At 45.8% G+C, this 13,615-nt stretch overlaps 1 protein-coding gene across 3 annotated transcripts in view; it reads left to right on the forward strand.

The window, feature by feature from the left end:
• GLP2R (glucagon like peptide 2 receptor) overlaps positions 1–13,615 on the forward strand; it is a 120,720-nt gene that overhangs the window by 17,844 nt on the left and 89,261 nt on the right. For 2 of the 3 annotated variants that reach the window (XM_065563305.1, XM_005305108.5), the window contains exons 3-4: positions 3,386–3,490; positions 10,172–10,293. In XM_065563305.1, the coding sequence (XP_065419377.1) occupies positions 3,386–3,490; positions 10,172–10,293 (227 nt within the window). The remainder of the gene's footprint in view (positions 1–3,385; positions 3,491–10,171; positions 10,294–13,615) is intronic. The other variant, XM_065563304.1, reaches the window with a different exon arrangement.

A 13,615-nucleotide genomic window follows, 5' to 3' on the forward strand; every position in this document is an offset into this window, starting at 1 on the left:
TTTTCCTGCAGCAGAAGACTTTTGGTGGTTCAGTGTTTCTTGCCACACTTTTCCTGGATTGAATCTCCATCTACACCCATCATACCAAAGACATATGTTACAAGACCAATCCAATACCAGTTACCCGACAGACATAGCGGTGCTGAGCTTATTGGATGGTCACAGACAGAGAGAACAGGTTCATGATTACCAGGTGCACAGTAACTGCTGCTAGTTGTCCAAACAATGGACAAAAATGCTAGGCTCCATAGATACTATGTGCCCAGTAATAGATATAACAGATCTCCATAGTTACATGGTGCTCAGAGACATGTAACAGTACTTATAATTACCAGGTAGATTAATAGATTTTAAGGCCAGGAGAGAGCATAGGATCATTTAGTCCAGTGGTTTTCAAACTTTTTTTCTGGCGATCCAGTTGAAGAAAATTGTTGATGCCTATGACCCAGCAGAGCTGGGCATGGAGCTTTGGGGTGGGCTCAGGGCTGGGGCAGAGGGTTCGGGTGCGATAGAGGGTCAGGGCTCTGGGCCGGGGGTGCAGGCTCTGGGGTGGGCTGGGGATGAGGACTCTGTGTTTGCAGGGGGACTCAGGACTGGAGCAGGGGATTGGAGTGAGTGGTTGGAATGCGGGCTTGCCTCAGGTGACTCCCGGTCATCGGTGCAATGTGGCTGCTTAGGCAGGCTTCCTGCATGTCATGGCACCGTGGACCGCGCTGCGCCCAGCTTCACATGGCTCTTGCCCGTAGGCACCTCCCTCTTCCCCCAGCTCCCACTGGCTGGTGCTCTGGGCAGGGGCAGATTGCGGAGCCCCGTGGCCCCTCCGCCTAGAAGCCGGACCAGCTGCTGGCCACTTCCGGGGCACAGCATGGTGTCAGAACAGGTAGGGACTAGCCTGCCTTAGCTGGGCAGCACCACTGATGGGACTTTTAATGGCCCGGTCGGCAGTGCTGACCAAAGCCACCACGACCCAGTGCCTTACATTCCATGACCCAATACTGGGTACGACCCGCACTTTGAAAACCACTGATTTAGTCTCACCTTCTGTTAAGCACACATCAGGGAATTTCATAATATTGAGCCCAATAGCTTGTGTTTGGCTAAACCAGATCTTCCTAAAAGGCATCCAGTCTTGATCAGGACAATGGAACAGACACCTAGGGAGGTCATGGAAGCACCTTCATTGGAGGTTTTCAAAAGGAGGCTAGATAGTCATCTGTCTTGGATGGTTTAGACACAACAAATCCTGCATCTTGGCAGTCCCTTCTAACCATGGTCGGTGCATAATGGAGGCTGGGGGAGGATAAGCTCCCCAAACTTTGCGCTGACGGGGGGCGGGCAGTGGTGGATTACCACATGGGCCCATGGGGCCCGTATCCAGAGGCCCTGGAAAAATATCCCTGCCCCCCCGCCCACCATGGCCAGGGGCTGGAGGAGCTCTTGCTCCCTGCTGTGGCCACAGAGCTTTTCCAGTTTCAGGGCCACAGCATGGGGATGTGGGGGGCGTAAAGGAGTGAGTGAGGGGTGGAGCCTTGGGGGAAGGGGCAGAGAGGGGGCAGAGCCATGGGAGGAAGGGGTGGAACAGGACCGGGGTTATGGGTGGAATGGGGGCAGGGCTGCAAGGGAAGGGGTGGAATGGGGTGGGGTCATGGGTGGGGCCGCAGACGGAGGGGGAAGAATGGGGGAGGGGCTTCAGGCTCAGAGCTCTGGCCGGGGCCAAGAGCTGTGCCTCAGTCCCAGCCAGGGCAGAGAGCTCGACCGCAGCCAGGCCTGAGCTCTCAGCCCCCCTCTGTGGCCTCGACCAAGCTCTCAGCCCCCTCTTGCCCTGGCTGAGGTCATGGGTGTGGGGGCTGAGAGCAGTGAGTGGGGGCATGGCCTCAGCCGGAAGAGGCGGGGTCCAGGACTAGCTTCCCCAAGGGGAAACTTCACACTCCATCCATGCTTCTAACCTTATGGCTCTATGATTCTATGATCTAAACACACCAACAGATTAAGAATCTACCATATCACTTGTAGTTTTTTCCAATGGTTAATAACCCTCACTATTGACAAAATGTTGTGCCTTGTTTCTAATTTCAGTTTATCTGGCTTTAACTTCCAGCCACTGATTCTTGTTCTGCCTTCCGCCACTAGATCGAAGAGCTATTTATTAACTAGGAATTTTTCTTCCTCTGAGGGTACTTACACACTGGGATCAAGTTACCTCTTGATTTTTTTATAAGCTAAACACACCAAGCTCCTTAAGTCTCACTATAACATTTTTTCCAACTCTTGAATTATTTTTGTGGAAATCTGCTTCCTCTCAAATTTTTCAACATCCTCTTAAAAATGTGGACACCAGAACTGAGTGCAGTATAGCAGCACTGGTCTCATCAAAGCCATATACAAAGATAAAATCAACTTCCTACTCCTACTCACTACTCCCTCTTTATACATCCAAGCATTGCATTAGCCCTCTGTCACAGTATCACACTGGGAGCTCATGTTGAGTTGTTTGTTCACTTTTCTGCAGAAAAGGACCTAGGGGTTACAGTGGACGAGAAGCTGGATATGAGTCGACAGTGTGCCCTAGTTGCCAAGAAGGCTAATGGCATTTTGGGCTGTATAAGTAGGGGCATTGCCAGCAGATTGAGGGACGTGATCATTCCCCTCTATTAGGCATTGGTGAGGCCTCATCTGGAGTACTGTGTCCAGTTTTGGGCCCCACACTACAAGAAGGATGTGGAAAAATTGGAAAGAGTCCAGCGGAGGGCAACAAAAATTATTAGGGGGCTGGAGCACATGACTTATGAAGAGAGGCTGAGGGAATTGGGATTATTTAGTCTTCAGAAGAGAAGAATGAGGGGAGATTTGATAGTTGCTGTCAACTACCTGAAGGGGGGCTCCAAAGAGGATGGATCTAGACTGTTCTCAGTGGTACCAGATGACAGAACAAGGAGTAATGGTTTCAAGTTGCAGTGGGGGAGGTTTAGGTTGGATATTAGGAAAAACTTTTTAACTAGGAGGGTGGTGAAACACTGGAATGAGTTACCTATGGAGATGGTGGTAACCTCCTTCCTTAGAGGTTTTTAAGGTCAGGCTTGACAAAGCCCTGGCTAGGATGATTTAGTTGGCGATTGGTCCTGCTTTGAACAGGGGGTTGGACTAGATGACCTCCTGAGATCCCTTCCAACCCTGATATTCTATGATTCTATGACCCATAAGTCCTTTTCAGAGTCCCTGCTTTCCAGGATACAACCCCCATGCTATAACCATGGCCTCCATTCTATATATAATGGATCCCTGTGCTTACAGGCTGCCTGGAATCAGGCATGACAGTCTCCATGGTTACCAGCTGCCTGAATAATCTTTATTAAAAACTAAACATTAGTTCTCTCTTTCTCTACAGGAATATATTGCAAAGGGACATTTGATCAGCTTGTTTGCTGGCCTTATTCACTTCCAGGAAATGTGTCTGTTCCTTGTCCTTCATATTTACCCTGGCTGGAAAACGGTAATGTGATTTCTCTTTTTTTAAAAGATTCATATCAGGAATCTTCATTGCAGGAGGGAGTTGTCAGCGCAGGCTCTACTGTCCTGGAATTGCCTGGGGGATTGCTTGGGCCTATTCTGCATCACCTCCTTCCTGGCTAGTCACCAAAGTCATCCCATTGCAACATTCTTCAAGCCCTGTAGGGATGAGCAGTGACCTTGCCTGCACCCTTCCCCACCCCTCTTTGCTATGTTTCAGTCACTTTAAGGCCAAAAAGTCACTTTGGGATATTGACTTTTAAGAACGACTTTAAGAACCCTCCTAAGAACCGGGGGGAGGGATAGCTCAGTGGTTTGAGCATTGGCCTGCTAAACCCAGGGTTGTGAGTTCAATCCTTGAGGGGGCCATTTGGGGATCTGGGGCAAAATCAGTACTTGGTCCTGCTAGTGAAGGCAGGGGGCTGGACTCGATGACCTTTCAAGGTCCCTTCCAGTTCTAGGAGATGGGATATCTCCATTATTCTATTCTAGTCTAACTCCTTTCCCCCTTAATGCTGTCATGATGCTGACCCTTCCCCCAGCAGTTTCCTTGACCCTCAGGGAATCCTGTGGTGGTAACTGGAGGCCAGGGTGTTCAACCTATGGCTTTAAATTGTGGCCCTCAAAGGCGGCTGTGGTGAGAAGAAGTGTTACAGGATGGCCAGCCCTATAAGGGTCTGGAGGCTGAGGGCTAGTCAGCCCTGTTCAATCAGCCCTGCCTGTGCCATAATTGCCTGCCTCCCCGCTTAAGGGGCAGGACTAGCTGTGGTCAGGTGACTGCCTGAAACATGTGTGTCTCATAAATGGCCTGAGGGAACTCAGTGTCAGTGAAGAACAGGAGTAAGTTGGGATCCCATGGAAGGTCCTGGAGTAGGGTCTGGAGGGACTGCAGGGAATCAGCCTAGGCATCAGTGCTGTAGCCCAGATGGGGGTTGAGACTATGAGAAGGACTCCAGAGAAAGAGCCTGGAAGTCAGGGCTCCTATCCCAGAGCCAGAGTAACTTAAAGATAACCCCGAAGGGTGTGGGAACTGAGACCAGAGGGTGAGATGAAGAAGGCCCAAGAAGAGTAAAAGAATGTTTTGCTTGGATATTTGTTACCTCCAGAAGGGGACTGAACTCTGACAGTGACCCAGCTGGAGGGCTGAGGCACATGAATCCCTGGGAGTGTCAGAAAACCATAGTGAGAGAAACTGAGGCAGGGAGCACCTGCAGTGCCATGCTCAGCCACCATGGGGCACTAATGCCTTATGATAAGAACATTTTATTTGATTATGAACTGAAAACGTGCCTTGCAACTTTTAAACTGACCTGTTTGAACCAGCCCGGTCAATACAAGGCAGGGATATTGAGCAGCACCTCCCCTGCAGCACCAGGAGCATTCTGAGCCACAGCCTGGCCTCCCTACTGCAGCTGCTCAGCAATGCCTCCACTGACCATTTGCTGCATTGCAGGGGTGAGAGGAGAGTAGCTCTAACGGCTCCATTTCCTGCTTCCAAGGAGGAGCAGGGCAGGAGCTCAGCTTGCTCTGCCTGAGCCTAGGGGCCCCTAGCAAAGACTACTCCCCTTCCCAACACACCCCTGGGCAGCTCAAAAGGTGGGAAAGGAGGAGAAGCTGGGACATAACAGACAGTTACAATTCCCTGCCCGCCTGCCCCATCAAGAGCAGCCCCCTAATTTGCATCCATTGGCTACAGTCCCCAAAGGATCACATAGGGTAGGTCTAAATTGCAATTAGACACCCACAATTGGTCCTTGCTAGCTGACTCGGGCTCACAGGGCTTGGGCTAAGGGACCGTTTAATTGTAGTGTAGATGTTCTGGCTTGGGCCGTACCCCGAGCCCTGGGACTCTCCCACCTCACAGAGTCCTAGAGACTGGGCTTCATCCTGAGCCTGAATGTCTACACTACAATTAAACTGCCCCTTAGTATGAGACCCAGGAGCCCAAGTCAGTGTCATGGGCCAGCTGTGGGTTTTTAATGTCCATGTAGATGTACCCATTGTGGCTTGGAATAGCTGGGGCACAGCACGATCCAACTACTCATTCTTCCAGCATCCGACATACCCCTCCCCACTCCCTCACCTGTCCTTGCCCCTGCCACTAACCCTGCTCCAGGAGTTGAAGGGAATGAGGTACAAGAGTCAACTTTGCCAACTCTATGTCCACTGTAGACTCAACTAGGCCAGGGGATACGCAGAAGCAGACTTGTGGGAAGTTTCTGGTTCTTCTGCGCTTCTTAGCCATCTGTAAGGAAACAGAACTAGGCAGAGATCCACTCCATGACAGTGACTGTGGGCCAATAACTGTATGATTAATAACACTTGGCTCCCAAGCTGACAAAGTTTGACACCTCTGCTTTAAGGTGTTCTTGACCTTTTAAGAGGATGCCTAGAGGGCTGCTTCATTCTCACCCTGCTTCTTTCATTGCTGCACGGCCATCATGTTCAGGGAACATCTATTTTCCAATATGGCCCAGCCTCAGTCTTTCCCCTGGGGATGGAGGGGCCTCCTAGCATGGGTATATTTTCAAATGGCACAAGCTCCTCTGTAGCTGTATCTAGATCTTGCATGGCTCCCCACCACTGCCAACCCCAAGTGCTCGAAGATCACAAGTCAGATGCCTAAAATCATGAGATTTTTTAAAAAATCACATTTTTGACTGCCTGCCTTCTGATTTCTTTCCTCATTGGGGGGAGCTGCCTGCCCCTCAGTTCACAATCAAAATTCAACCTTCAGCACACACACAAAGCTGTAGCTTCTATTCACAGCTTGAAGGGACTCCACAAACCCTTCCTTATTCCTGTGGTGTGTGCAGCGGCCACTCCATCGCCCCTCGTCACCCCCACTTGCTACACAGGCTAGGCAGATGTCCCACTCCCATTCCCTAGCCATGCTTCCAAACAGTTTTCTGCCCCCACCTGTCCCAAAAATTAAGTTCCCCACATTTTCCTCTACCTTTCCTATCCGATTCTCCTTCTCTGCTACATCACATCCCCTTGCACCTCCCTCAGCCAGGTATCCTGCTCCCCACACTCCCCTGCATCTCCCTCAGCTGGGCCTCCTACTCCCCACACTCCCCTGCGCTTCCCTCAGCTGGGCCTTCTGCTCCCCACATTCCCCTGTGCCTCCCTCAGCCGGGCCTCCTGAACCTCCCTCAGACAGGCCTCCTGCTTCCCATACTCCCCTGATCATCCCTCAGCTGTGCCTCCTGCACCTCTGTGACCGGTGTCCCAGCGTGGGCCAGCTGTGGTTACTTAGATTTACCAAGCCAGCATAAAACAGCTTCTTTATTACCTCACTGGTTATTCAGAAGTCAATAACACAATTCCCTTAAAGTGCCAGTCTCAGGCCTCCATCCAGGTACCCAAGTCAAATATGATGAAGATTTCTGAAAATCTTATTTCATCATATAAAATAAATGATTCTACCAATCCCAAAGGATCAGACACATTACCTCCCAGGTGATTGCATATCCCAGATCTTACCCAAATACTTGCATACAGCCAATGCTTATTAACTAAACTAAAATTTATTAAAAAACAAAACAGAGAGAGGATGGTTAAAAGATCAATATACATTCAGACATGAATTCAATTCTTCAGGTTCAGATTCATAGCAGAGATGGTGAGCTTTGTAGCTGCAAAGAGTTCTTTTAGAATTTAGTTCATAAGTTATAGTCCAGTGTCCAATATCATACCCAGGGTGTGCTAGCTAAACTGGGATCTCATCTTGTGACTTAAACTTCCCCTGATGAAGCTCAAGCAGATCTGAGATAAACAGGATCAGGACACAAGGGTCTTTTAATAAGGTGTTCTAGCATCCACTTGACCACACAGACCTGGGTAAACAATAGGCTTTTGATGTAACCTTCTGCTTCCTAAACACCACCAGTAATTAGTTACACAAATTAACAGAGAAATTTATGCATTAGGCTGTCTATCACAAACTTCAAAGAGACATATAGACAATGACATTATTTCACACAAGATTGATCTAAATGTTAATATTCCCTTTTTACATTTAAGATATACACTAGGGCTGTCAAGCGATTGAAAAAATTAATCGCAATTAATTGCACGATTAAAAAAATTAACCATGATTAATTGTGTTAATTGCACTGTTAAACAATAATAGAATACCATTTATTTAAATATTTTTGATTTTTTCTACATTTTCAAATATATTGATGTCAATCACAACACAGAATACAAAGTGTACAGTGCTCACTTTATATTTATTTTTGATTACAAGTATTTGCACTGTAAAAAACCCAAAAGAAATACTATTTTTCAGTTCACCTAATACAAGTATTGTAGTGAAATCTCTTTATCATGAAAGTAGAACTTACAAATGTAGAATCATGTACAAAAAAACCTGCATTCAAAAATAAAACAATGTAAAATTTTAGAGCCTGCAAGTGCACTCAGTCCTACTTCTTGTTCAGCCAATCGCTCAGACAAACAAATTTCTTTACATCTGCAGGAGATAATGCTGCCCTCTTCTTGTTTACAATGTCATCTGAAAGTGAGAACAGGCATTCTAATGGCACTGTTGTAGCCGGCATTGCAAGATATTTATGTGCCAGATGTGCTAATGAGTCATATGTCCCTTCATGCTTCAGCCACCATTCCAGGGGACATGCGTGCATGCTGATGATGGGTTCTGCTCGATAATGATCCAAAGCAGTGCGGACTGAGGCATGTTCACTTTCATTATCTGAGTCAGATGCCACCAGCAGAAGGTTGATTTTCTTTTTTGGTGGTTTCGGTTCTGTAGTTTCCGCATCAGAGTGTTGCTCTTCTAAGACTTCTGAAAGCATGCTCCACACCTCGTCCCTCTCAGATTTTGGAAGGCACTTCAGATTCTTAAACCTTGGGTCGAGTGCTGTAGCTGTCTTTAGAAATCTCACATTGGTACCTTCTTTGCGTTTTGTCAAATCTGCAGTGAAAGTGTTCTTAAAATGCACATGTGCTTGGTTATCATCCGAGACTGCTATAACATGAAATATATGGCAGAATGCAGGTAAAACAGCAGAGGACATACAGTTCTCCCCCAAGAAGTTCAGTCACAAATTTAATTAACACATTATTTTTTAACAAGCATCATCAGCATGGAAGCATGTCCTCTGGAATGGTGGCCAAAGCATGAAGGGGCATATGAATATTTACCATATCTGGCAGGTAAATACCTTGCAATGCCAGCTACAAAAGTGCCATGCAAACATCCGTTCTCACTTTTAGGTGATATTGTAAATAAGAAGCGGGCAGCATTTTCTCCCATAAATGTAAATAAACTTGAACAAGATGTAGGACTGAGTGGACTTGTAGGCTCTGAAGTTTTACATTGTTTTGTTTTTGAGTGCATATATGTAACAAAAAAATCTACATTTGTAAGTTGCACTTTCACGACAAAGAGATTGTACTTGTATGAGGTGTATTGAAAAATATTATTTCTTTTATCATTTTTGTAGGGCAAATATTTGTAATAAAAATAATATATACTTTGATTTCAATTACAACACAGAATACAATATATATAAAAATGTAGAAAAACATCCAAAATATTTAATAAATTTCAATTGATATTCTATTGTTTAACAGTGTGATTAAAACTGCGATTAATCGTGATTATTTTTTTTAATCACATGAGTTAACTGCGATTAATTGACAGCCCTAATACACACAATTAGTATTACTTCTAACTTCTAACAATATAGATCTGCATTTCAAAGTTCTAGCCTACCTAGCAATAGAATGGCCCTAATTTCCCTTTCTAACGTGTCTTTAAATGTCGGCTTTGGGTTGGTTAGCCTGCAAGCTGTTTAACCCCTTCTGGCCATGTGTTACGCTTCGGATAAGATTAATTGCAATTATATAACTGTTGTAGCAATAATGATTTCATGGTTATATTTTAATTAAACAACATCATAGCCTTCCTCAGCCAGGCCTCCTGCTCCCCACACTGCCCTGCACCTCCCTCAGCCAGGCCTCCTGCTCCCCACACTGCCCTGCACCTCCTTCAGCCAGGCCTCCTGCTCCCCACACTGCCCTGCACCTCCTTCAGCCAGGCCTCCTGCTCCCCACACTACCCTGCACCTCCCTCAGCCAGGCCTCCTGCTCCCCACACTGCCCTGCACCTCCTTCAACCAGACCTCCTGCTTCCCACACTGCCCTGTGCCAATGGAGCTACACCATTTCACACCAGCTGAGGACCTGGCCCCTACATTCTGTGATAAGGCACCATAAGCTGATGTGCCAGAGCATGAGAGGATAGTTATTTAATTACTAAATCATCTTCTTTGCCCAGAGTTCTGGTGGTGGTATGAAATGTATTGTCTGTATGTAATAGGAAGTGTTCAGATTAAGAATCTAAAGGATGAAGAAAGAATGATCTGAAATGTAATTTTATCTTTTTGATGTACTCACTATATTTGCTTTTTGAAAATACTGGGTAAATTATGGGAATTTCTTTTGATAATATATTCATAAACTAAGTTTCTATGATTTTCTCCCAAATAGACATTATAAAGAATCATCAAAGGCCAAAGCAAAGATTTCTCTACTGGGGTTTCCCTAGCTTTGCTGAAAGGGTGAAATTTGTAAAGCACATGAAAAATGAAATATATGTCTTGACCTTTCAGACTGAGGCTCTGTTTACTTTCAGGAAGTGCAGGAAATGTATACAGAGTCTGCTTGGACCAGGGAATCTGGCAAACAGAAGAGAATTCAACAGATATTTGGCGCGATGATTCAGAGTGCTCTGAGAAGAATCACTTCACCCCACAAGTAAGTATGATGTTTTCTTTTATGCTTTAATACTTTAATCTTCTTAATCCCTTCTTGAATAATTGATCAGATGTTTCCATTGAATAGCTGCAGAAGAGAGCGAGACTTATTTAGATAATGATATGGAAACCTTTGCTTGTATTTTGAACAGGGATTAGGACTGAAAAAATCCTGAGTGCTTTGGGTTCAGCAAATTATCCCTAGGTCAGTTTTGGGATCACTACATTTACTGAACTCTAATATAATGAGTAAAAATTGAAACTCATAGAGTAAATTACTCAGACTCAGAGAATCCCACATGCTAAAAGGAAACATATTGGGCAAAATTGCTGTGGAACTAATTGGAGTGAACATGGAACAAATTTCCCTCTTCAATTCATTCTCTTCATCCCTGAGCCTCACAGTCATTAGTGGGCAGCTGCATGCAAAGAAAAAATGGAGGCAAAATCACAAACAAACCCAAACCTTGTTGGCACTGGACTTTTGATGATGAGACTCTGCAGTCACCCAGCTAGGTTAGGCTATGCTAACTATGGGGAGAGGCAAAGGAAAACCAAGACAAAAGGGATCATTTTAAATTTTTAGAACTTTATAAGGGAAACCCCCCAAAAAGTTTCAGAAGCATAAATAATATAGAACATTGCAAAGTACTTACTACTTATAATAATAATAAACTATGTTACCAACACATTAACCTTTGTGAGCTTGCATATGATACTCGTCTTTACTCTGTGCACTTAATACCAAATACATTGTTATTTTTAAGAACAAAAAGATTATTGAACAATAGACTCTGTCACTTCAGAGAAGAATCAACTTTTCAGCTCCATTCTTGCTGTCCTGTTTTTTGGTTCTCTTTGGCTTGAAGTGCCCATTAGATTCGATGTTTCTGTGGTTGTGCCTCTTTTCACTGGGTTTATCCACAAGCGGGTTTCTTCAACTGGTGCACCCTCATTTGTGCATTTTGCACCTTTATTCCTTCAATGATGTTCAAAGTCATTCTCTCTGCTCACATACTTCAGGTCCTTTGGGGGTGCGCTTCTCATTTACTGTTTTCATGGTCTGTTTTCATCTGACACAGCTTTTGATCACTTCCCTTTTTGACCAATTATATTTCCTTGGTACTCTCTGTCCAGTATGTCTGTAGATTTTATTTCCCTCTACTTCCTTTCTCTAATAGTGTCTGCTCATATACCCGGGTCTGTTTTTTCCTGCTTCTCCTGACCTGAAACCTTTCCTATTGCCCTTCTTCCCTCCTTCTCACTTCCCAAGCCCCTGCTTTTATTCTTCTGTTCTGGTATTTTATCACCTCACCGTCATAGAATCATAGAATCATAGAATATCAGGGTTGGAAGGGACCTCAAGAGGTCATCTAGTCCAACCCCCTGCTCAAAGCAGGACCAATTCCCAACTAAATCATCCCAGCCAGGGCTTTGTCAAGCCGGGCCTTAAAAACCTCCAAGGAAGGAGACTCCACCACCTCCCTAGGTAACGCATTCCAGTGTTTCACCACCCTCCTAGTGAAATAGTTTTTCCTAATATCCAACCTGGACCTCCCCCACTGCAACTTGAGACCATTGCTCCTTGTTCTGTCATCTGCCACCACTGAGAAAAGCCGAGCTCCATCCTCTTTGGAACCCCACTTCAGGTAGTTGAAGGCTGCTATCAAATCCCCCCTCATTCTTCTCTTCTGGAGACTAAACAATCCCAGTTCCCTCAGCCTCTCCTCATAAGTCATGTGCTCCAGACCCCTAATCATTTTTGTTGCCCTCCGTTGGACTCTTTCCAATTTTTCCACATCCTTCTTGTAGTGTGGGGCCCAAAACTGGACACAGTATTCCAGATGAGGCCTCACCAATGTCGAATAAAGTGGAACGATCACGTTCCTCGATCTGCTGGCAATGCCCCTACTTATACAGCTCAAAATGCCGTTAGCCTTCTTGGCAACAAGAGCACACTGTTGACTCATATCCAGCTTCTCGTCCACTGTAACCCCTAGGTCCTTTTCTGCAGAACTGCTACCTAGCCATTCGGTCCCTAGTCTGTAGCAGTGCATGGGATTCTTCCGTCCTAAGTGCAGGACTCTGCACTTGTCCTTCTTGAACCTCATCAGGTTTTTTTGGCCCAATCCTCTAATTTGTCTAGGTTCCTCTGTATCCGATCCCTACCCTCTAGTGTTTCTACCACGCCTCCTAGTTTAGTGTCATCTGCAAACTTGCTGAGAGTGCAGTCCACACCATCCTCCAGATCATTAATAAAGATATTAAACAAAACCGGCCCCAGGACCGACCCTTGGGGCACTCCGCTTGAAACCGGCTGCCAACTAGACATGGAGCCATTGATCACTACCCGTTGAGCCCGACGATCTAGCCAGCTTTCTATCCACCTTACGGTCCATTCATCCAGCCCATACTTCTTTTACTTGGCGGCAAGAATACTGTGGGAGACCGTATCAAAAGCTTTGCTAAAGTCAAGGAATAACACATCCACTGCTTTCCCCTCATCCACAGAGCCACTTATCTCATCATAGAAGGCAATTAGGTTAGTCAGGCACGACTTCCCCTTGGTGAATCCATGCTGACTGTTCCTGATCACTTTCCTCTCCTCTAAGTGTTTCATAATTAAGTCCTTGAGGACCTGCTCCATGATTTTTCCAGGGACTGAGGTAAGGCTGACTGGCCTGTAGTTCCCCGGATCCTCCTTCTTCCCTTTTTTAAAGATGGGCACTACATTAGCCTTTTTCCAGTCATCTGGGACCTCCCCCAATCGCCATGAGTTTTCAAAAATAATGGCTAATGGCTCTGCAATCTCACCCGCCAACTCCTTTAGCACCCTCGGATGCAGTGCATCCGGCCCCATGGACTTGTGCCTGTCCAGTTTTTCTAAATAGTTCTGAACCACTTCTTTCTCCACAGAGGTCTGGTCACCTTCTCCCCATGCTGTACTGCCCAGTGCAGCAATCTGGGAGCTGACCTTGTTCGTGAAGACAGAGGCAAAAAAAATCACTGAGTACATTAGCTTTTTCCACATCCTCGGTCACTAGGTTGCCTCCCTCATTCAGTAAGGGGCCCACACTTTCCTTGATTTTCTTCTTGTTGCTAACATAGCTGAAGAAACCCTTCTTGTTACTCTTAACATCTCTTGCTAACTGCAACTCCAAGTGTGATTTGGCCTTCCTGATTTCACTCCTGCATGCCTGAGCAATATTTTTAGACTCCTCCCTGGTCATTTGTCCAATCTTCCACTTCCTGTAAGCTTCTTTTTTGTGTTTAAGATCAGCAAGGATTTCACTGTTTAGCCAAGCTGGTCGCCTGCCATATTT

Source organism: Chrysemys picta, chromosome 12 (assembly GCF_011386835.1).
Source record: "Chrysemys picta bellii isolate R12L10 chromosome 12, ASM1138683v2, whole genome shotgun sequence".
NCBI lineage: Eukaryota > Metazoa > Chordata > Testudines > Emydidae > Chrysemys > Chrysemys picta.